General features: G+C 40.3%; 1 protein-coding gene across 6 annotated transcripts in view; it reads left to right on the forward strand.

Moving 5' to 3' along the window:
• XPO4 (exportin 4) overlaps positions 1-22700 on the forward strand; it is a 103873-nt gene that overhangs the window by 30595 nt on the left and 50578 nt on the right. For 5 of the 6 annotated variants that reach the window (XM_027116721.1, XM_027116718.1, XM_027116719.1 and 2 more), the window contains exons 5-7: positions 3733-3849; positions 4557-4710; positions 20989-21101. The exons of the other annotated variant lie outside the window; for it this stretch is intronic. In XM_027116721.1, coding sequence (XP_026972522.1) covers positions 3733-3849; positions 4557-4710; positions 20989-21101 — 384 coding nt within the window. The remainder of the gene's footprint in view (positions 1-3732; positions 3850-4556; positions 4711-20988; positions 21102-22700) is intronic. 6 annotated transcript variants of the gene reach the window in all.

A 22700-nucleotide genomic window follows, 5' to 3' on the forward strand; every position in this document is an offset into this window, starting at 1 on the left:
TCATCCCTGTTAACTTCAGTGTTACAACCCCATATATGCTGCTTACTAGTCAGTCCGTCACCTTTCAGCTGGTTTCATTGAGACTCACCTCTCTGCAGTACCCACCACAGGTTTTGTCTCCGACCCTCTGAAGTATTGGCATCACCATCTCTAGTACAGAAATAAGATCCAGCCCTGCCTGAGGCAGAGGCAGCCCTGGAGGCACTGGTCCGTCGGGGGAGGGAGGGGGGTCAAGAGGTAACACACTCGGGGTGACCCCTGACACCTAGAGTGTGAAGCAGGCAGACGGAACGTCCACAAGGGTAAGGACGACAAGAACTTGTGGGTGCCTTTCCCCCGCTTCCTTCCTCCGTTTCTCTGTCCCGAGAAGGAGCTTCCCTAGCTGTCTCAGTGCCCCTGCTCCGCAAGTCACTTTATGTTAGTGAGATTTAATTGATAAATGGTTGTGGAAACGAATAAACGTATCGGGTAATGCGTCTTAGACACACGGTGTGTGCTTGATTCCTCTGTGAATAGGGAGAAGTGCTTTGCTGATCTGTGCAGAGTGCTTTGCTCTTTTAATGTACAATCAGTGCTTCCTATTCATCATTCTCCAGGAATTTCTTAATTAGCACCTCTGAGCCACAGTAGTATAATCTTTTTTTTTTTTTTTTTTGGCCACACCATGCGGCATGTGGGATCCTAGTTCCCCCACCAGGGATCGAACCCGGGCCCTGACAGTGAAAGTGCCAAGTCCTAACCATTGGGCCGCCAGGGATTTCCCTATAATTAATGTTTATGATGCTAATCTCAAATCCTTTCAGGGCTTCCAGGTTAAGGAGCAATTAAACTGTTTGGTTATCTTTTAATGATGAAAATATCTTACTGAATTTTAGTTCTTATAAAGCTGGTAATTTTAGGTGGGTCAAGGCCAGGACATTTGACTTCTGGCATTACCACAAACCATGCTGCATAATTTATTTTTATGTATTTCTTAAGTCTTTGAGTGGTAAATTTGGTAAGGAGACACTTGTTTTGGAAAATTTGTCCTTCTGTTTCATAAGTGGAAAGTGGAAAAAGTAGAATACAAAACAGTACATTGGGTTAATAGTAATGGTATTGTAATAAATAATGTATAACTGCATTTCAAAATTGGAAAGCTGTAAACAAATATTACAGTAGTAACCTATGGATGGTTATTTTTGTAGGAAGAAAAAGTTATTTAAAAACAAAATATTCTTAGGTTCAACAAGCTAATTCCACAATAAGAATGTGTTTTGTTCATACTTATGCACTAAGAACACACTTTCTTTTATGGGTGAATTTGTACTTCATTGTCGTGAAGTTTGTAGTTGTGGTGGGATGTCTTTATTGCTACATCTCAAAAGCAGTCCCATCCCACCGAGGGCTCCTTGTTTGTCTGCTGAGGCTTTTACTTTTAAAAACTCTTCCTTTTCCTAAGTAGTAACCTCAAAAAGCTTGTCCCTTTTCACTGCTCCTGCCCTTTTCTGCGCTCACTGACCACAAACACATGCTTGTAATCCTAGGAAGTGTTTATTTCACAGAAAAATAAAGCTTTATTGTGAGTACATGTTGGCTTCAATCATTAATTAGAGTTGTGTTACTAAAAATTTAAATATGGTCATAGTCTAAAAATATGTTGTTTTGTGGTGAATATAGTTTGGCACTAAAAAACAATTTGTGGCTAAATTACTTGTGCAAAACTACTATAGATAATTTATTGGTAAGAACGATAAGTTTGTGTTTGATGGTGCTTCTGGGTTCTTTTCAGCTTGCATGTTTTTGTATAAGTTGTGCATGAATTCTGTTTTCAGTAGATTGATTATCTCACCTGAGATTCCAAAATTAGTTTCCTTTTTTTAGTAAGACGCATTTTCTTAAACATTTAGGTATCTGTTCATAGTGTCCTGTTCACTGAAGTCTTATTTAGAAAGGGTAGGAGAAGAGCAAAAAATATGGGGAAAGATTGTTTTCAGGATCATATGGTCTTGTAATCCATCATGGTAGATCCTTGTAAGTTAACTTTTCCTTTTGAATTTCATTAATTTGAATTTAATACTACCCACTTTCCCCACCAAAGCCTAGCTGTATTTAAAAACTGTTCATGGTTGATCCCAACGGTATTTAAATGTATCTGAACTTTTGATTGCTGGCACTTTGGTCATTAATCACCATTTTAAAAGAAAGCCATTTTTTAAAATACAATTTTGTTAACTAAAAAAGTGAATGATTGTACTTGATGTGTTTCTAAGGTCTCTTTCAACTGTAAGATGAAGTATGTGATAAACTGTTTCTCTGTAAGAGGCTCTTCAATGCTTGGTTTCTTCCTCCTTGTGCCTGGGTCCATGCAAAGGCAGTTGAACTTACACACTTTTCTTGAAAATTGGGTAAAAGGGGACATTGTAATGTTAAAACAGATGTATCAATATATTTTGAAGTACAATTACAGAGAGAGATGGGGGGAGAGAGAGAGAGAGAGTGTTTAAGCTAAAGGAGCTATAGTCAGAGGACTTACTGTTGAACACAGCCCTGTCTGTATACCCCCGGATTCCCAAGGGTATTTGCACGTATTGTGTGTTGTTAGGGCTTCTTGGTGTGGAAAAGTCTGAGAAACTGCTTGAGTCTCTGGGCTGGTGTGCCATCGTAATTGCTAATTATACATCATACTTACCCTAGTTAAGACTGAGGCAAATAGGAATTTAATTCTTTTTTACATTTTCTTAGAGGAAAGTTTTAGACATATACACAAATATACAGATATACTACAAATAGTCTGTTGGTCACCTATGTAACCATCATTCATCTTTAACAAATATCAACTCATGCTAATCTTTGGGAATTTAATTTTATGTATATTTGCTAAGATTTGCCAAGATAAGCATCTGTAAGGTCAAGGTACTGACATCAGAAGCATTTCTGAGCAAAGATGTTGCAGTTGGTGGGCGGGTAGGACCGTGCTCAGCTGTTGTATAAGCTGCATAAATAGTATCATCTTGACTTTAATCTTTCGGTTGTTCAGAGGTAGTGTGCATATTTCTCTGTAACCCTTGGAAACTTGCCAGAATAATTTGTATCAGCCCCATCATGGCACCTTGACTCTGAATAGTCCATGAATAAAAGCAGCGAGTTGAGAGTAGACGCTTGTTGGATACAGCCATTGAGAAGGAAAATCGTCATTTTCAATTTTAAAAACTTGGGAGTACTACGTGGTTAATGTTTTGGAGACCATAAAATCCGTTTCACTTTTCATCTATTTGGAAATACATTTTACAGACATCAGAACGTAGAGTCAGACAGACCTGGGTTCAAATCTCAGCTGGCCCGAATTACCTGCCCTTTGAATCTCACTTCTTTCAAATGTAAAATGGGGATAGGGATTGTTGTGTGAATTCAATGAAATGATATGTTAAATACTGATCATCTTAAAATATCATTTACACTCTGTAGTTGAGTACTAGTAGGAGTACTCAGGAGTGTGTCCTGAGTTCAGGTCTCAGATAGGTTTGTGTAACTGGAGTGAGGAGGAATACTAAACAGTCCCAAGGCCACTGGGAAAGGAGAGCTAATCTTTATCTTGTCATATCTGACTTTCTGGCTGGTAGGTATAAGATCTCAAGATACCATGGAAGATCTAAAGATAAAAATGTTTCATTATGTTTGAACAAATATTGTATTGAAACAAAGCATCGGGAAAATAATGCCTCACAATGATTTGTTATCAAATAATTACAGCAAACTCTGGCCTGTTCTATTCTAACTGCACTATTGAGTGAATTCTCAAGTTCAAGTAAAACTAGCAACATTGGACTGAGTATGGAGTTCCACGGCAACTGCAAAAGAGTTTTTCAGGTACCAGTATTTTTGTTCTTGTGTTTTAATTATTAGATCACTCACTTTTCACTCAATTTGTTGCTAATGGAGTGAGGACATTGCTTTTATCTAGTTGAACAATAGCCTATACTTGAAGGTTTGCGTTGTGATTTCACAGGATATAGTAAAGCGATAGGTATGGTGAACATAGTTGACAGTTTAAGATTATTTAATTCTAGTCTTAAAAAGGAAATGCTACTATTAAGACCCTTAGCTTATTAATTTTGTTCTTATTGTGTTTAGATAGAACTAATTCAATTGGTGGGACTCCGCTGGCCTTAAAAATAGGCCTGGCTATATGCCAGAGAGGGCTGTGTATTTCAGTGTTATTGCAGATGGTGTGGGCTCTTTGTTTCGTGTGTATTGTTTGGCTCTGAAGTAAAGTTGTGTGAAGGCACTGGTTTCAATCCGAGGGCTCCCACTGAAGCTGCTGAGCCCTCAGCTCTGTCGTGGTCGTCAAGACCTGCTTCTCTAGGGAGTGGCATTTATGTGACGGTAAATGTATTCAGACCGGCATCACTGTAACGTAAAAGCAGGCCTAAAAATGGAAGATGTCCTTGAAGAAGCGATATTTTCTGTTGGAAGCTTTAAGGTTTTTATTTGTTTGTTTTGTTTTATGGTTCTAAAAGGGAACATATCTTGAATAAGCTTTAGATACAAAAACACGTGTGGTTAATTTACTGCAGGAAGAAGACCTCCGTCAGATCTTCCTGCTGACGGTGGAAGTCCTGCAGGAATTCAGCAGGCGGGAGCACCTCAGCGCCCAGATGTCATCCGTGTTCCAGCGCTACCTGGCCCTCGCCAACCAAGTCCTGAGCTGGAACTTCCTTCCTCCAAACTATATCCTTTCGACAACCGAACGGTTTATGTGTGGTCACTTTCGTAGATTGAATTAATTATGGCTAAAAGTACTTTATCTCTGCAGATTTATGGAACATGTTGTTTGAAAGAAAATAAGAATCTTTTAGAAATGGAATTTTACTTTATTTTATAATACCACAATGCAGTAGAGTACTTAGAAAATTTTCAATTTCATTCATAACTTTGTAGAAGAGGGTTGAATAAATGGAAACATTTGGTGGGTCATTGGGCTGTTGCTAACCAAGGGATAGGAGTATGCCTTAGGAAGGGAAGGGAAAAAGGTGGGAAGTGCATTTTACCAAGAAACGGAATCATTTTCTCCTGTAACATGTAAATTCCATTCAGATTTTGACTGACTTTCCTTAAGGCGGGCTTGGAGTTCTCTATTTGATCTTTGTGGATTACAGTTGCTCAAGTGTAGATAATAAGGTAGTAACATGTTTACCCTTCGGAGAGTGTTCCCAGTATAAAAATAGGAAAATTCCATTTCTAGCAGGTTATTTATTAGGAATACAAATTAAGTTTAAATAGGTTATATTATAGATACAAAGTGTCTACCTTTTTATCATTTACTAAAGTGGAGAAATTTGTGTTAGAAATGGAATTCTAGTTCAGAGTTTATGATTTGCTTTTCTAGAACATTGCTACCTTGATAGATTAAAAGCAGTCATGTACGGTGGGCTGCCCGTATGTATCATAGTTGAGTCACACAGATCCAGGCTCAAGGTTCAGCCAATCGCAGGCAGGTTACTTAACGTCTCTGAGTCTCAGTTTCTCCAAATGTAAAATGAGGATATGGATTGTTGAGTGAATTGAAGGAAACAATACATTTAAAATACACTCAGGAGTTAGCTCCTGCTTATTGAGCTCTTGGTAGCCTCCTTGAAGTCTCCTCCTCAGCTTGCTGTGCTGTGCTGTTTCTTCTTGATCTGGTATACTGCTTATGGCATAGGAAATTACGGGAAGTTTACTTTAACCTGTTCTAGGTATTGTTAATAGGAGGACAGCGGTAGGGGTCTATTTAGGAGAAAAGGGCAGATGATAAGCAAATAGGACATAGATATCCAGCCACTTGAGAGATGAGGATGAGCCGGGAGCCCTGCACTCACCGACACATATCTGAGCTAATTACCTGGGCTGTAAACTGTGAGGTTTTTAAGGGGGCACGAGCGGGGTGTAACTCTTTCTTCTGTTTTCAAGCTAATAATTCATGTAATAGAAAATGAGTTGTAAGATGCCATGTAGGGTGCGAGGTCTCTGACGGGAGCCCCGAGTTCTCAGTTCTTTCTCAGAGGCGGTCGTGGTGAGTGGCTGCCTTGCAGGGCAGAGCTCACAGGGAGGCTAGTCATGCCCCCTTCTACCCTAGTCGCTAATCCTCCTTCTGCTAATAGTCAATTTTATATCTTCAGTATATTCCTTTTGGCTGGTAAGAGGCACATATTTTCTTAGGTTTGCTTTTAAAAAATTTTCCCCTTTGTGTTTTGCTATCTAATTTTTGCTCTAGTTTTTGTTAGGGGAAAAAAAGATGTTGAAAAACTTTGAGACAGATTTAAAAAGTAACAGGCCATATGGAGCTATCAAAACATTAATTATATATGGGAAAATCAAGGAAAGTTACACTGCATATATCGTAGCCAATTTTAAAGTCTCTGTTTTAGGGGAAAATTCAGTTGGCTGAAAAGTGACTGTTTTGTAAAGGGAAACAGTGCTCTGGGAGTTTGGAAACAAAGTTTGTCTAAAGATACACACATAAAATATTTTTATAAAGCATGTAGATAAAGCTTTGGAAAACTTGTCATCTAAAAATGATAGGCAGGACTACAGTGTTGCTGAAGGAAAGAATTCATCGTTTAAAGAAAAGTAGATCTTGCTCTTGATGTACAACGTTCTGTTTCATGGCTTACAAGTGAGCTTCTTTGTGCCTATATGTGTTCCTACCGCAGCCATTTGTTGGGTAACAGCTACAGTTAAGCATTCCTTCCTTTAAGTGGATTAGCTTAAGTGTAGGACAAGAATATGGCAATGGAATTAAATGAAGCTGCGTTGTCAGTGCTAACAAAGAAAACTAGTTTCAGGGAACCCAATTCTGCCATAATTTCTAATTTTGGCGATTACTTGCTGATCTGCTGTTCAATAAGCTGGGAAGGAGTTCAATAATTATTTAGTTTTTTAAATTAATTAATTAATTAATTTTTGGCTGCGTTGGGTCTCCGTTGCTGCGCGTGGCTTTCTCTAGTTGCAGCGAGTGGGGGCTACTCTCCATTGTGGTGCACGGGCTTCTCATTGTCGTGGCTTCTCTTATTGCAGAGCACCGACTCTAGGCACGCGGGCTTCAGTAGTTGTGGCTTGCGGGCTCTAGAACGCAGACTCATTAGTTGTGGCGTATGGGCTTAGTTGCTCCATGGTATGTGGGTTCTTGCTGGACCAGGGATCGAACCCTTGTCCCCTGAAGTGCAAGGCGGATTTTTAACCACTGCACCACCAGGGAAGTCCCAATTATTTAGTTTTATACCTTGAAAAAGGTCTAATGATCATATTTAACTTAATTAATATATTGAGTTGATGTCTTTTTAAAATACGATTTGTCTTTTAGGATAGACAGAATAGCAGGTAGACCTTGTAAAAAATACGTTGTGTGCTTTGTATCACATCTATTTGATCATTTAGAATAGTATGTTAAATGAGTCTGTGTTAAATTACCAGTATCAGTTCCTATTCATAATTTTTGTAATCTGCTATCTTTTTTGTATCTTTTTATTTTGAAGTAATTTTAAGCATGCAGGAAATACTACAAGGGTAGTTGAGAGAATTGCCGTATGCCCTTTACCAAGATTCACCCGCTGTTAACATTTTGTCCCATTTCTTACTCTTCCTGTCTCTGTCTCTCATTACACACACACACACACACACACACGTGTACGTGCGTTTGTATGACAGTATGTGTATATTTAAACACATTTCTTCCGAATCATTTGAGAGCACTTGCAGACATTATACCCATATACCTCTGAGTACTTCACTGTTTGTTTTCTTGTGATCAAGAATTTTCAAATTGCACTGCGGTTCTTATAGGAGAATGTCTTACAAAACTCTAGTATGATTTTCAAAACCAAGAATTTAATGTTGACACATTGTTATTATCTAATCTGCAGTCCATATTCAAATATTGTCAGTTGTCTCACTAATACCTTTTGTAACTGTTTTCAGTACTTTGTATTTAGTTGTCCTAAGTCATCTTTGATCTGGAAAGCTCCTCAGCTTTTCTTTGTCTTTCATGAATTTGACATATTTGATGTGTATAGATCAATTACTTTAAAAAAATACCCCTCAGTTTGGGTCTGTTGGATGTTCCCTCCTGATAGTTCTGGGTTATTCATTTTCGTAGGACTACTGAGTAGTGGTTCCTTTATGTCAGGAGGAGTGTGATCCAGTTTGTCCCATTTGCGGGGAGCGGGGCGGTTTCTCTTTGATCTTTTGGTTAAGGTGGTGTGTGCCAGGTTTTCCATTGTAAAGTTGCTGTTTCTTTTTGTAATTAATAAATGATTTGTGGTGTTATACTTTATATAGATATCCTGTTCCTCCTAAAATTCCAACCGTTAGTTCTAGCATCCCTTGGTACTCCTGGCCTGAAACCGTTGGTGCGGTCGTTGCACATTGGTGATTTTTCTGATCCCATCATCTCCTTTTGTGCTTATTTGCAGCTTTCTGCCATAAAGAAGAGGTTTCCTTTCGTCATTGATTTATTCATTTATATCAGTATTGACTCAGGGATTCTTCTTCTTCAGAATGGATTGTGGTCTGTTGCTGTCATTGTGTATTTTGCTGCCCACGTTGTGCCAGGTCTGGCCCTTGTCAGGTGCCTTCTGTGTCCTTTTGGTTTGTCCCACTGTTCTAAGTTTTAACTGAAACAACCTGGGTTTAAATTTTTAGGAATGAATGACTTATTTTAGATGTTCTATGAAGAGTTCACTCTAATTATTTAAAAGTTTTCTTTTAAATGTTAAGAAATTTAAACACTGAGCTCCCTTAAACAAAATATCTGCATTGGACCCACTTTGTCTGTGCCTGTGCTCAGGTAGTGTCCGTTGCAGTGATAATTGGTTATTTTGTAGGACAGCTTTATTGAGATGTATTTCACATACCAAACCATCTGCCCATTTAAAGGATACAATTCAGTGGTTCTTTGTGCGATCATAGACTTGTACAGCACGACTGTCGTTAACATTACAACATTTTCATGACCCCAAAAAAGAAGCCCTTGTATCTGTTAGTGGTCATTCCCTGTTTCCCCCAAATTCACCAGCCCATGTCACTCACTCATCTCCTTTCTGTCTCTATGCTGGACATTTCATGTAAATCGAGTCATATAATATATGGTCTTTTGTGACTGGCTTTCATTTAGCCTGATGTTTTCAGGATTCATTCATATTGTAGCATGCATCAGCACTTCATTCCTTTTTATTGCCACATAATATTCTGTTGTAAGGATAGGCCATATTTTTATTTATTCATTGATTAGTTGATTGACAGTTGGATTGTTTCAACTTTTTGGCTATTATGAATAATGCTGCTATGAACATTCCTGTGTAGTACAAGTTTTTGTGTGGACTTAATATTTTCATTCCTCTTGGGTATACCTAGGAGTGGAATTGCTGGATCATAAGGAAACTCATTGTTTAACCTTTTGAGGAACTGCCAAGCTGTTTTCCAAGGTGGCTGTACCATTTTACAGTCCCAGTAGCATTATATGAGGGTTCCAATTTCTCCACATCCTGGTCAACACTTGTTATCTGTTTTTTGTTTATAACTGTCTTATTTCGTATGGAGTGGTATCTCATTGTGATTTTGATTTGCATTACCCTCGTGGTTAATGTATCAAACATCTTTTTTGTGGTCATGGGCCATTCGTGTATCTTCTTTGAGGAAATGTTTATTCATATCCTTTGTCCATTTTTAAATTGGGTTATTTGTCTCTTTAAAATTGAGTTGTAACAATTTTTTATATCTTCGGATAAAAGTCCCTTAGCAGATAAATGATTTTCAAATACGTCCTCCCTTTCTGTGAGTTGTATTTTTACCTTGTTTTTTTAAACATTCATTCATTCATTTATTCATTTATGGATGGCTGCATTGGGTCTTCGTTGCGATGTGCAGGCTTCTCATTGCAGTGGCTTCTCTTGTTGCGGAGCACGGGCTCCAGGTGCCAGGCTTTAGTAGTTGCGGCACGCCAGCTCAGTAGTTGTGGCTCAGGGGCTCTAGAGCGCAGGCTCAGTAGTTGTGGTGCACGGACTTAGTTGCTCTGCGGCATGTGGGATCTTCCCGGACCAGGGCTCGAACCCGTGTCCCCTTCATTGGCAGGCAGATTCTTAACCACTGCGCCACCAGAGAAGTCCCTGTTTTTACTTTTTTATGGTGAACTTTGAAGCACAGAAAATTTTAATTTTTATGATATTTAATTTATGTCTTTTTTTCTCTTGTTGTCCTGTCTCAGAAACCATTGCCTGATCCAAGGCCATGAAGACTTAATGCCAGTGTTCTTTTCTAAGACTGACTTCTTACATATAGGCTCTTATATTGAGGTCTTTGATCCATTTTGAGTTAATTTCTGTATATCATGAGAAATAATGATGCAACTTGATTCTGTTGCATGTGGATATCCAGTTATCCTAGCAGATCACTGACGGTTGATGAGAAGGAGGAAGAGTCCGGTGGAGTAGGAAGCACTGGAGAGAGAGTGGTGGTGGGCGGTGACTGACTGCAACTTCGTTGCCCTAACGTCATTTGTGGGTTATTCGTCTTTTTAAGATTTATGAGTTGTGGGACTTCCCTGGTGGTTTAGTGGTTAAGACTTTGCCTTCCAGTGTAGGGGATGCGGGTTTGACCCCTGGTAGGGGAGCTAAGATCCCACGTGCCTTGCAGCCAAAAAACGAAAACATAAAACAGAAGCAATGTTGTAACAAATTCAATAAAGACTTTAAAAATGGTCCACATAGGGGCTTCTCTGGTGGCACAGTGGTTAAGAATTCACCTGCCAGTGCAGGGGACACGGGTTTGAGCCCTGGTCCGGGAAGATCCCACATGCTGCAAAGCTACTAAGCTTGTGGACCACAACTACTGAGCCTGCGCTCTAGAGCCCGTGAGCCACAACTACTGAGGCCACGCGCCTAGAGCCTGTGCTCTGCAGCAAGAGAAGCCACCGCAACGAGAAGCCTGCGCATGGCAACGAAGAGTAGCCCCCGCTCACCTCAACTAGAGAAAGCCTGTGCATAGCAACGAGGACCCAATGCAGCCAAAAATAAATAAATAAAAGAAAAATTTTTTAAATAAATAAATAAAAATGGTCCACATCAAAAAAAATCTTTAAAAAGAAAAGATTTATGGGTTATAAGAGTTCTTTGTGAACTCTGAATATATAACACAAATTCTTTAGTGGATGTATGATTCTCACATATTTTCTCCCATTCGGTGGTTGTCTTCTTTCTTGATGATGTCCTTTGAAACATAGAAATTTTTAATTTTGTTGATGTCCAATTTATCTATTTTTTCTTTTGTTGCTTTTGATATATTTAAGATGGCTTTGCATAATCCAAGGTCACAAAGATTTTTTAAAATAGACTTTTGTTTTTTAGAGCTGTTTTCGGTTCATAGCACTCTTGAGCAGGAGGTACAGAAAGTTCCCATGTGCCCTCTCCCCGACACGTGCATGGTCTTCCGTCATCACCACCCTACCAGAGGGGGGCTTTTTTTAATAATGGAAGAACCTGTATTGACACATCATTGTCCCCAAAGTCCGTAGTTTACATTAGGGGTCACTCTTGGTGTTCTGTAGGTTTGGACAAATGTACAATGACATGTATCCACGTTGCTGTCTCACATAGAGTAGTTTCACTGCCCTGCAAGTCCTTTGTGATCCACCTGTTCACCCCTTCCTCTCCCCGTACGCTAGGGACCCGCTGATCTGTTCACTGTCTCCACAGTTGTGCCTTTTCCAGAACGCCATATGGTTGGGATCATACAGTGTGTAGCCTTTTCAGATGGTCTTTCCCCGAGTCACATGCAATTAAGGTTCCTCCATGCTCCTCCATGGCTGATAGCTGATTTCTTTATATCGCTGATTAATATTCCACTGTCTGGATGACAGTGGACTCAGCCATTCCACCAATGAAGGACAGCTTGGTTGCTTCCAAGTTTTGGCAGTTATGAATAAACATGTGTGTGCAGGTTTTTGTGTGGATATAAAATTTCAGCTCCTTTTGGTAAATTCCAAGGAGTGCAATTGCTGGATTGTTTGGTGGGGGGGTATGTTTAGTAAGAAACTGCTAAACTGTCTTCCGAAGTGGCTGCACCAGTCTGTGTTCCCACCGGCAGTGAGGGAGCGCTCCTGCTGCTCCACACCCTCAGCAGCGTTCGGTGTTCTGGATTTGGACCTTTCTCCTAGGGGTGGGGTGGTATCTCATTGTTTTGCTTTGCATTTCCCTAAAGACCATGTGATGTTGAACATCTTTTCATGTGCTTATTTGACACCTGTATGTCTTCTTTGGTGAGGTGTCTGTTAAGGACCTGGGTCCATTTTTAACCAGATGGTTTGTTTTCTTATTGTTAAATTTTAAGAGTTCTTTTTATATGTTGGATAATAGTCTTTTATCAGAGATGTCTTTTGTACATATTTCCTCCCAGTCTGTGGCTTATTGTCTTATTCTCTTGACAGTGTCTTTCACAGAGCAGAGGTGTTTAATTTTAGTGAAGTCCAGCTTATCAATTCTTTCTTTCATGGATCATGCCTTGTTATTTTGCTAAAAAGTCATTGCCAAACCCAAGGTCATCTAGATTTTCTCCTATGTTATCTTTTAGGAATTTTACGGGTTTTTGTTTTTTTGACCACGCTGTGTGTCATGTAGGATCTTAGTTCGGAAGCATGGAGTTGTAACCATTGGACTACCTTACAGTTACACATTTTACATTTAGGTCTTACAGTTACACATTTTACATTTACAGTTACACATTTTACATTTAGGTCTATGATCCAGTTTGAGTTGATTTTTGTGAAAGGCGTAAGGTCTATCTGTATCTTGATTCTTTTTTTTTTTTTGGTATGTGGATGTCCAGTAGTTAAGTACCATTTGTTGAAGACTTTTTTTGGCTCCATTGCAGTTTACTACTTTGTTAAAGATCATTTGACTTCACGTATGTAGGTCTGTTTCTGGTTTCTGTATTCTGTGCCGTTGATCTATTTATTCTTTCTCCAATACCATACTGTCTCGGTTATTGTAGATTTATAGTAAGTTGAGTTGTGTCAGTTCTCTGACTTTGTTCTTGTCCTTAAGGTCACAAAGATTTAGTCCTATATTTTCTTCTAAGAGTTTTATGTGGGTCTGTCATATGGTAGGTCTGTGATCCATTGTACGTTTTGTGCAGATATAAGGTATAACAGGATCCTGTTGTTCCTGCATCATTTGTTGAAAAAGGTATTTTTTTTCCGGTCGAATTGTTTTGGCCCCCTTGTATAAAATCACCTGGCTGTAAATGTGACAGTATTTCAAGATTATTTAGTCTTCTCTCTGTCTCTTTCATATCCATTTGAAGTTTAGGATCAGTTTATCAATTTCTGCAGAAAAGGCAGCTGGGATTTTGATAGGGATTATGTTGAATCTGTAGATCAGTTTGAGGAGAACTGCCATGTTAACAAATGGCAAAATATTAAGTTTTCCAATGCATGAACATGGGATGTCTTTCCATTTTTTTAGATCTTTAGTTTCTTTCGACACTGTTTTATAGTTTTCAGAGTAGAAGTTTGAACTTCTTCTGTTAAACTTATTCTGAGTATTTTATTTTTTCATTCAGTTATACATGGAGTTGACCTCAGTTATTCTGTGCCCGTGGTGGTGAATAGAAAACAAATTCTTGTATGTTGATCTTGTGCCATGTAGCTTTGCTGAACTTATTTTTTAGTTCAAATAGTATTTTTCTGGATTTTCTGTGTGTATGTCTTCTGCAAACCTTTTTTTTGGGGGGTGGGGGCAGTGCCATGCAGCATACGGGATCTTAGTTCCCCCACCAGGGATGGAACCCGTGCTCCACGCGTTGGGAGCGTGGGGTCTTAACCACTGGACCGCCAGGGAAGTCCTTGCAAACCATTATTTTTCTTAAAGGATTATTACATGTAGGTTTTATACATGTAGAAGATGATTTAGGAAAGCATCCTCCACTCCAGGCCTGGTGCAAAGTCTATAGCTCCTGGGCTTTGGCAGGTGTTAAAATCATCTCCTGGCCCAGTGAGCTAATAGCTCTGGCCATTCTGCCCTGGTCTTACTGTCTTGAAAGATCTGAGATGAAATCCACCTGCTTTTCATTCTGTTTTAGATTATTATTGTGTAAAGAAAGTACCCTAGTCCTAGGATCCTCTGTTATACCACCACCCCATTTACAAATGGGCGCTAGGATTCTGGATGGTCTGGTCTCTACCTTTCTCTCCGAACTCTCTTTGTCCTCTTTCTGTTGGTGCTGCACCCACAGGCCAAGTTTCCTTCTGCCCTGGCACCTTTGCAGGTGAACTTTTCCCTTGCCTCCTAGTTGTGCCTCCGTCATTCACTCCAGACCAGGTCAGGTTTCTTTTGATGTGGCTTTTTTTTTTTTTTTTTAATTTACATTTTTGGCTGCGTTGGGTCTTTGTTGCTGCGTGTGGGCTTTCTGTAGTTGCGGCGAGCAGGGGCTACTCTTGGTTGTGGTGCACGGGCTTCTCATTGCGGTGGCTTCTCTTGTTGTGGAGCACGGGCTGTAGGCGCGTGGGCTCAGTAGTTGTAGCTCGCAGACTCTAGAGCGCAGGCTCAGTAGTCGTGGCGCACGGACCCAGTTGCTCCGTGGCATGTGGGATCTTCCCGGACCAGGGCTCGACCCCGTGTCCCCTGCATTGGCAGGCGGATTCTTAACCACTGCACCACCAGGGAAGCCCCTGCTGCGGCTCCTGATATGCATGTTATACACACTTCTCTCCCATTTAGCCCACTTGTCCATTGTAATTTTCCTTTTGTTAGCCTGCTGGAGCAGTACCTGTTTACTGCTTGTCTGGAGGCTCAGGAAAGCACAGGCCGTGTTTTGTCCACTGTGTTGTCCACACTGTGCAGTATCTAGCATGTAGTAACAGATGCCTAACAAATAGATATGTTTTAGTTATTGAGACAAGGTGATTCAGAAGTAGTGTCTCCGTTCTTGGCTGTCTGTTCATGCTGCTCGTATTGTTTAGCCATTAGCTCACCTAGCGTCCGTAAATGCTTCGGGGTTTTGGCAATGCTAATCATAAATGACAATATCGTTTTGTAATAAGAATGCTTGGCAGGTATGTTTGGTATGTTGGCTTCAGTAATAATTCTTTTTTTAGTTTGGTTACACTGCCTTTTATTGGTATTCTATTTTTGTGTATCTGATTTGGTTTTGGTAAAAATTTTTTCAACTCAAGCTCTTGGGGAAAGCTAACTAGATCATAAAATAGTAACGGGACACAGAAGCTTTCACCTAAATTAGGATTTCCAGTAAAGCCAACGTTACTATTTGGAGGCAAGGCTTTGGAAAACATTCAGGTGAGGTCAGTTCTCCTTTATTTCAAAGGACTTTGGTTACTTGGACTAAGTGCTATGTGAGACCGGGCTCAGTGGTTCCGTGCTGTGCCAGAAATAGCAGTTTTTGTTGTTAGAAAAGTTAGTAGTGACAGAGATTAAAAATATAAGAAGAAAAGCTGGGCTTCCCCTTGCTTCTGAAATTTTGTTTTACTAATGAGGTGGGATAAAAAGAAGATGGGAAGATGGGGAAATTAAAGTATTCCTTTTGTAAAATGTCCATTGTTGCTACAAGATCCTCCTGTATTGTGAAGTTCTTATAAGAATAGGCAGTGGAGATTTTCAGACTTTCCATGTTTGCCTGAGGGTAATTTGTAGCTGTTGTGTGCCTCTTTTGTTGTTCTACTGTCGGTCACCACCACAAGATGATCCCCATACAGAAGGTGTTCATAGATGGACTAGACCTCATTTGCATGTGGAAGGCCCGGTGTGTTTCAGAGGTGACCACCCCCCTTCTGTTAAGAGCATGCACTTACAGGTCACACTGTGTGGTTGACACAGAAGACTTTGTGGGTTTATCCAGTGGCAGTCGTGGCCGCTGCGGCTGAGCTCTGTCCTCCTGGCTCCTCAGGTGTGTGTGGTGCTGGCCGGCGTGTCCAGGGCAGGGCAGGTGCTGCGTGTCTGTGCCTCTGGTTTCTCAGGAGCGGGTGAGCTTCCCCAGCAGAGAGCTTTAGAGCTCGGTAGGATGGCCGTGGGAGAAGGGCCAGGAGACGGAGAGTTAATTCTTCAGTGTGTGTGCGAGGTTGAGTTGACTTCCAGCTGTGACTGATTTCCAGGGGACTGAGAGCACAGAGGTCAGAAGACGGGCTGGGTTTTCGGACTTCAGAATTGCAGCCTTGCTCACAGACGGGCTTGTACGGTGTCCAGTGACAGGAGAGTCCTTGTATGGTAGCTCCTGGTTCTCGAAGTGGTGAAAACACGGCAAGGTGAAGTGATGTTGATGCGATGACAGAGTTTTAAAAAGACAGGATTATTAAAGGCTGAAAGCAGCGCTCTATGGCTGTCACGTGGGTTGAATTTTATTTGATCACAAAATGAATGATTCTGATACAAAATATAAATTACCTGAGTTTAGTATTTATTTTAGAAAAATATGTAAAGCCATAGCCCCAGAAAATTCTTGGTTTAAAATCTGATTTGAATTTTGGTAAATAATTGCTATTTAATGGTATCAATCTGGTGTGACTCATATGTCTCCTAAAATCTAACAAGCATATAATAAATGATCAATTAGTAAATAATCACTTCACTGTCAGACTTCTCTTTTATTGGTAATATATTTGGATAAAAATAAAGCAATAGAATGTTGATATTATGACATGGCTGTTAAAGTAGTTCTGTGAACTGAAACTTCTGCAACTTTTAAGTAGGAACCTGCTGCTTTATTAAAACTGTTAGAGACTATTGCTTTGTATAACAATTTTTTGGGAAAATTTATTTTTGGATATCAGGAAGAGAGAAACATGATTAACATTTGTATATGATAGTCTAGGCTTGGAGAGAATTATAGGTTATTAAACAAGAACTTGAAAAAAGTAAAGATTTTTGAGAAGGAATAAAGGAAGACGCAAAACTAGGAAAGAAGGAGGAAATACTGCTTGATTTAAATTTTAAATCATTCAAAAAATATTGTCTTAAGAGGAGAAGTGATAGAATTTTAGTGATGGTCTTCTCCTTGTTGTTTTTAAAGTATTCTACATTAAGAATTATCTGGGGAGAAGTGGTATTTTGGGGTCACTTATACACAGATACAGAAATAGTTGGTAATACCAAATTAAAAGTTGAATTGAATGTGCAGAAACGGTCCAGATCTGCATGTGAAAGTCTGTTCACACTGTGATAAGCTTCTAACTAGCTTTTTAATTGAAAAGTAGTGCATGCGCCTTCTTAATAACAGTATTTCAGGCAACACAGAAGGGCCCTTATTCCCTCCTCTTTACAGGCAGCGCCTTCAGCAGATTCACAGTCCAGTGTGCTGACTACAACGTGTATTTCTTGTTCGAATAGCACTGTTCTTAAAAATTTGTTCCATTCATTACTGTACTGTTCTTTTTGCTGTTTTTATGTTAAGTTTGTATTAAAATGCTTTTGAAGATAATTACATGTTCTTTTCGTAGAGAGAGAGAGATTATTTATAACTAAGTCATACGGTTGTGTCTCACTGTACACACTGGAGCATGTGTTCATTCTTATTATGAACAACTGGTACCGGGTGGCAGTGCTAGGCTGGCTGGTAAAAGGGAAGGTGGGTTAGTCTGCAGTGCTGTAGGGTAACTCTTCAAAGAACAGTTAGTGTGGCCTCTGTGCCAGGAGCGCTACCAGTGAGCTTTCTTAATAGGAGGCAAATGTCATGCCAGAGGTAAAGATCCTTTCCAGGTTTGGAGTTAAAAATAAAACTCACATGGAACTTTAAAATAATTATTGGAGAAAAGTATTTTATGATTGTGTCAGATATTAAAGTCTCAGATCTCCTTGTGCTGTGGGCAACATGCAAGGAATGACAATTCTAAAACCATGCTGGTCGTCAGCTTTTTAAGAACATTTGGCCATACAGACTGGGCACTGGGAATAGTGTGTTTAAAACAGGCCAAGATCAAGAGAAGCTAACATCAGGATTAAAAAAAATAAATAAAAGATTTGAGGATTATTTTGCACCTGATGTTTAGGTGAGCAATTGCATTTAATTCCATCTCATAGCTGGAAAAAAGGCTTCTCTCAAACTTACATCCTTCTGTTTCCTCTTAATGTAAGTAACTGATATCTACAAGTATTTATGGAGTGTCCACATTTTGTAATTGAATGAAAGATAGCAAAGAGATCTTGGTCTAGGTCTCATTTCCTTTTGTAATATTTATTAATCTTTGACGTTAATCAACTCTCACTTGCTAAAGGACCTGGACAACCCCCTGTTGTTTTGTAACTGGCAGTCTTGGTCAGTTGCAGGGCTCTTCACTCACTTGAAAGGAGCTTTTCCACATTTCCAAGACTAGCAAAGTCCATAAACTCCACTCTTTGCGTCCGCCCCAGCGCCCCTCCTCTGTGTTGGGCCTCTGAGGGGCCTCCGCTGCTCCTCACCTGAGGGCTGCGTGCATTTGCTCTGCCCAGGTGGCTGTGCGAACGAGACCCAGGACAGGTGGCCTGACCGTTTCATTACGGTTCAGTGACTCTGTCTCACATCCCACCTAAGGTAAAAGTAAAATCATGACACGGTTAGTGAGCAGATAAAGTATTAAGGCAGTCTGTTATTTTCCTCATGGAAAGTGTTTAGTGATGATACACATATTTTGTTTGTTAGATTTGGGTGTCTGACACATAAAGTTTCTTACCATTTTAATGTCAGATTGCAACTCCTTAAAAAATGTAACTAGATTGTCATAATTTGTGCATCTTTGTTCAATGTAGAACTCAATATAAGTATTTAATAAATACTTTTCATTACTGAACAATTTATATACCAAAAAATTGCCTTTTAATTGAAAAAATAGGACACTGAAAATTAAGGGAATTAACCTGGAAAAGAAGTGGAATATTTTTTATGAAGTACAAAAACTTTGTCTTACTCTCAGGTGCTTTATTTCATGTGCTTGAGCCTCCTTGTTTTTTGGTTTTGTTTTTTTTTTGCAGTACACGGGCCTCTCACTGTTGTGGCCTCTCCCGTTGCGGAGCACAGGCTCCGGACGCGCAGGCTCAGCAGCCATGGCTCACGGGCCCAGCCGCTCCGCGGCATGTGGGATCCTCCCGAACCGGGGGACGAACCCGTGTCCCCTGCATTGGCAGGCGGATTCTCAACCACTGCGCTACCAGGGAAGCCCGAGCCTCCTTGTTTTATGTCCCAACTTTTACTGTGGAAAATTCCAAAGGTGCACAAAAATAGAATACAGCTTCACCAGCTGTAAGTTTTATTTCCTCTCTGCTCTTCCAGCCCCAGATTATTGTGAAGCACATCCCAGACATCAGATTTCACCCACCACCATTTCAGTTTGCTTCTCTAAAGGATAATCAAGCCCCCGTTTTTAGATAACACATGGAAAGACCTAGTGTTTAGCTGTTGTGTTCTCTTCTGGGTGAGAGCCCAGTACTAACAATCTCACACCAGCTAGGTGCCTCGCGAGAAGATGAAGTCGTTCCAGAAGCTACGGACACACCAGTGGCTCTGGGTCAGGAGGCCCCGCGATGCTGCTGTTTCAGAGTCCGGCAGCTCCTTCCTTTTGGCCCCAGTTCTCCCTGCCCTCCACAAGGGGGCAGACAGAGGAAGAGAAAAGTGAGATTTAAACCAACCTGGTTTGAGTTTCACTTTTATTCAGCAATTAAGTGCAATCACAGAACATTTCTGGAGTGATTGTTCAGAAACAAGCAATGGCTTCTTTTCTGAAAGAACTCTTGGTGCCCCTCCTTGCTCTTCAGACACAAAATAATATTAGTTATTTTAAAAGAGGGTTAAACAAAAATCTTTTTAAAAAATTTCCATAGCGTTGCCTTTAATTTTCTCTGTTAATGATTTGGGCTTTAATGAACATGTAGAATTTGAACTTATATCTAATTTTTGCAAACCGTAGTTTGGATAACTTGTTGAAATTTCTCATTGGGTGATGAGAATGGTCTGGCTCAGGGGTCCCCAACCTTTTTGGCACCGGGGACCGGTTTCATGGAAGACGGTTTTTCCACGGGCGGGGCGGGGGGCGTGTTTCAGGCGGTGATGCGAGCGATGGCGGGGTTGGGGGGGTAGCGGCAGAGGAAGCTTCACGTGCTTGCCCACCGCTCACCTTCTGCCGTGTGGCCCGTTTCCTAACAGGCCGCGGGGCTGATGCTGGACCTCGGCTCGGGGGTTGGGGACCCCTGGTCTAGTTGGGCGTTTGATGAGCGTGGAAGGGGCGTAACGCTGTCTGTGCCCAGACAGGTTTCTCCTTTCCTGAAACCTCAGTTACCGTGTCTGTGTCCCTGAATGAGTTATGTTCACAAAACCTGCAGGTGTATTTTATGGTTACTCTCTGTGTGGTAAAGACGGTGTTCTGTTTGAAGCAGCTTGACAGTGAACACCTGAACATCATAAGCGTTGCTTTTTAGCCTGGGATAGAGTTTTATGTAAAGTGATGATTGTCTTTGTGTGGAGTTGATGATCTGATGTTTGGAAGTTCTTCTTCTTCGGTAGGATGTGTATTTGCTCCTCCTTTACTCTTTTTGTGTCCCAGTAAGTGTATTTCTTTTGGGAAAATGCTATTTTTCCAAGCAGACTGTATGAAACTCACATTTTGTGTAAGTGGTTTTAGCTGCTGTAAGATATTGGGGGACATGATGGGATCAACATGTAGAAATGGGTTCTTTTCTTGCATGTGTTTTGGCATCTGTTTTGCGTTAGTGTTTCTCCTCCTGTTGCCACCACTCAGATCACCTGTGCTCAGACTTTATGTACCCCTGCAGCATGATATATAATTATGATGAAACTGTTATCTACATTCCTCTAGCATTCTTTTTTTCAGCACTTAATGCCTTTTATTCCTTAGCTTCAGGCGTGAATTATGTAGCAAATGTGAAGAGGCTTAAACTGTTTCCATTACATTCTTTCTGGATGGCTCCGTTATATTTAGGATATACTTACATTTTAGACAAAGTCGGAATGTTATTGTGGTTGACCTTGACCCCAGCTAACTGGGAAGACATTATATAGCCATGTTTGAGTCCTCGCAAAATGTGCTCCTGAAGCCCACGGAGTCCTGGCGGGAGGCCCTTCTGGACAGCAGGGTCATGGAGCTTTTCTTTACCGTAAGTCCTGCTCTCCCTTGCCACAGGGAAGCCACAGAAAAGTGCCACGGGAAGAATGCGTGCTTTTGTATCTTTTTTAAGTAAATCAAGACAGATTGCTTTTCTCCTCCAAAGCCTTCTCTCCTGATCAGTATATTTGCTTAAACAAAGATTATATAGAAATGTTTTTGCTGGTTTATTAAAATGTTATAGAATTATGAAGGGTTTAACGTCGTAGAGCTCAAGCTTTTTGGTCTCAGGGCCTCTTTACGCTCTTAAAAATCATCGAGGACCCCGAAGGGCTTTTGTTTATGTGGGTTATAGCTATTAGTGTTTACCATGTTAAAAATTCAAACTGAGAACTTTAAAAAATAATTTATTAATTCACTTAAAAATAGCAATACCAAACCACTACATATTAACGTAAATAACATTTCAGTGAACAAATAGCTATGTTTTTTAAAACAAGCAGACAGAAAGTTTAGTGAGAAGAGTGGCATTGTTGACATTTTTGCAGACCTCTCCAATGTCTGGTGTCACAGAAGACAGCCAGGCCCTCTCATCTGCTGCTGCGTTCGCTCAGTTGCAGTGTTCTACAGTCACGTAGAACGTGGGTGTGTGACGGTAGGAATGGAAAAGGCAAACACTGCCTCAGTGGTATTATGAGAGTAGTTTTGACCTTACAGACAACCTGACAGGGTGTCACGAACCTTTGGGGACCCCTGGGCCGCACTTTGAGAAGTGCTGTTCTAGAGCAGTACACTTGTTGTGTACTGATGAGCAGCCGTGGGTTAAGTTAGAGTTACTGAATACCAGTTTATTTCAGCTGTAACTTTCAAATACCAGGAAGTTAGGAATGTGCTCCCATGTTTGCCCTAGAGGGCCCCCCAGTGTAATAGTCAAAAGCTGGAGAAAATATGGGAAATACGTGTGTGTGTAGTATGTGTGTGTGTGTTTTGGATACAGGTTTGCAGATGTAGGGCAAGCATGCAAGTTAGTTAGGTATAATGACTAGGGCAAAAGTCCAAATAAAGACCAATTAAAAAGAAAAAAGAAAGCTATTTTGCTAAATCCCAACCATTAATTATAGTTTACCTTTTCATGTGTTTTAAAGGTACTATTCACGAGCCTTACAAATTTCACCCCTAGGTGTACCTAAAAATATTTTTCTATAGAAATGTTTAGACTGAGTATTACCTTGCATTTTCTTCTTTAAATCCGAGAAATGATGGCTAAAAACGTTATCAGTATCAAAGATAATTGTAACTACATTTTAACATTCTGTTGCCTGCCTCTGGCAGAAATTGTTTTGATGTGTATCCAAGTTCAGTTCTCTGTGTTATTCATTTGACTGAAATTGGATCCCGTTCCAGCAGTTTTTGAAAAGGTGAAAAACTTGCTGGCAGTGCTGGAAACAGCTCCCCTGTGAACAGCTGTCTGGATGCAGTAGACAGCTGCTCCTGTCAGCTGGGAGCCTCCACATGCAGATAACTTCTGCATCTGAAAGTTAACCCCTTTCACCTTGTGATTTTAACAGTTTTGTGTTTGTGGCCTATTACTTTTTCATGTATGCACTTATGAACAATTTTAATTTTGTTATTTGTTAGAAAAATGTCAGTG

This window comes from Aethalodelphis obliquidens, unplaced genomic scaffold (assembly GCF_003676395.1).
Source record: "Aethalodelphis obliquidens isolate GAN/ISIS:26980383/991018 unplaced genomic scaffold, ASM367639v1 scaffold16, whole genome shotgun sequence".
NCBI lineage: Eukaryota > Metazoa > Chordata > Mammalia > Artiodactyla > Delphinidae > Aethalodelphis > Aethalodelphis obliquidens.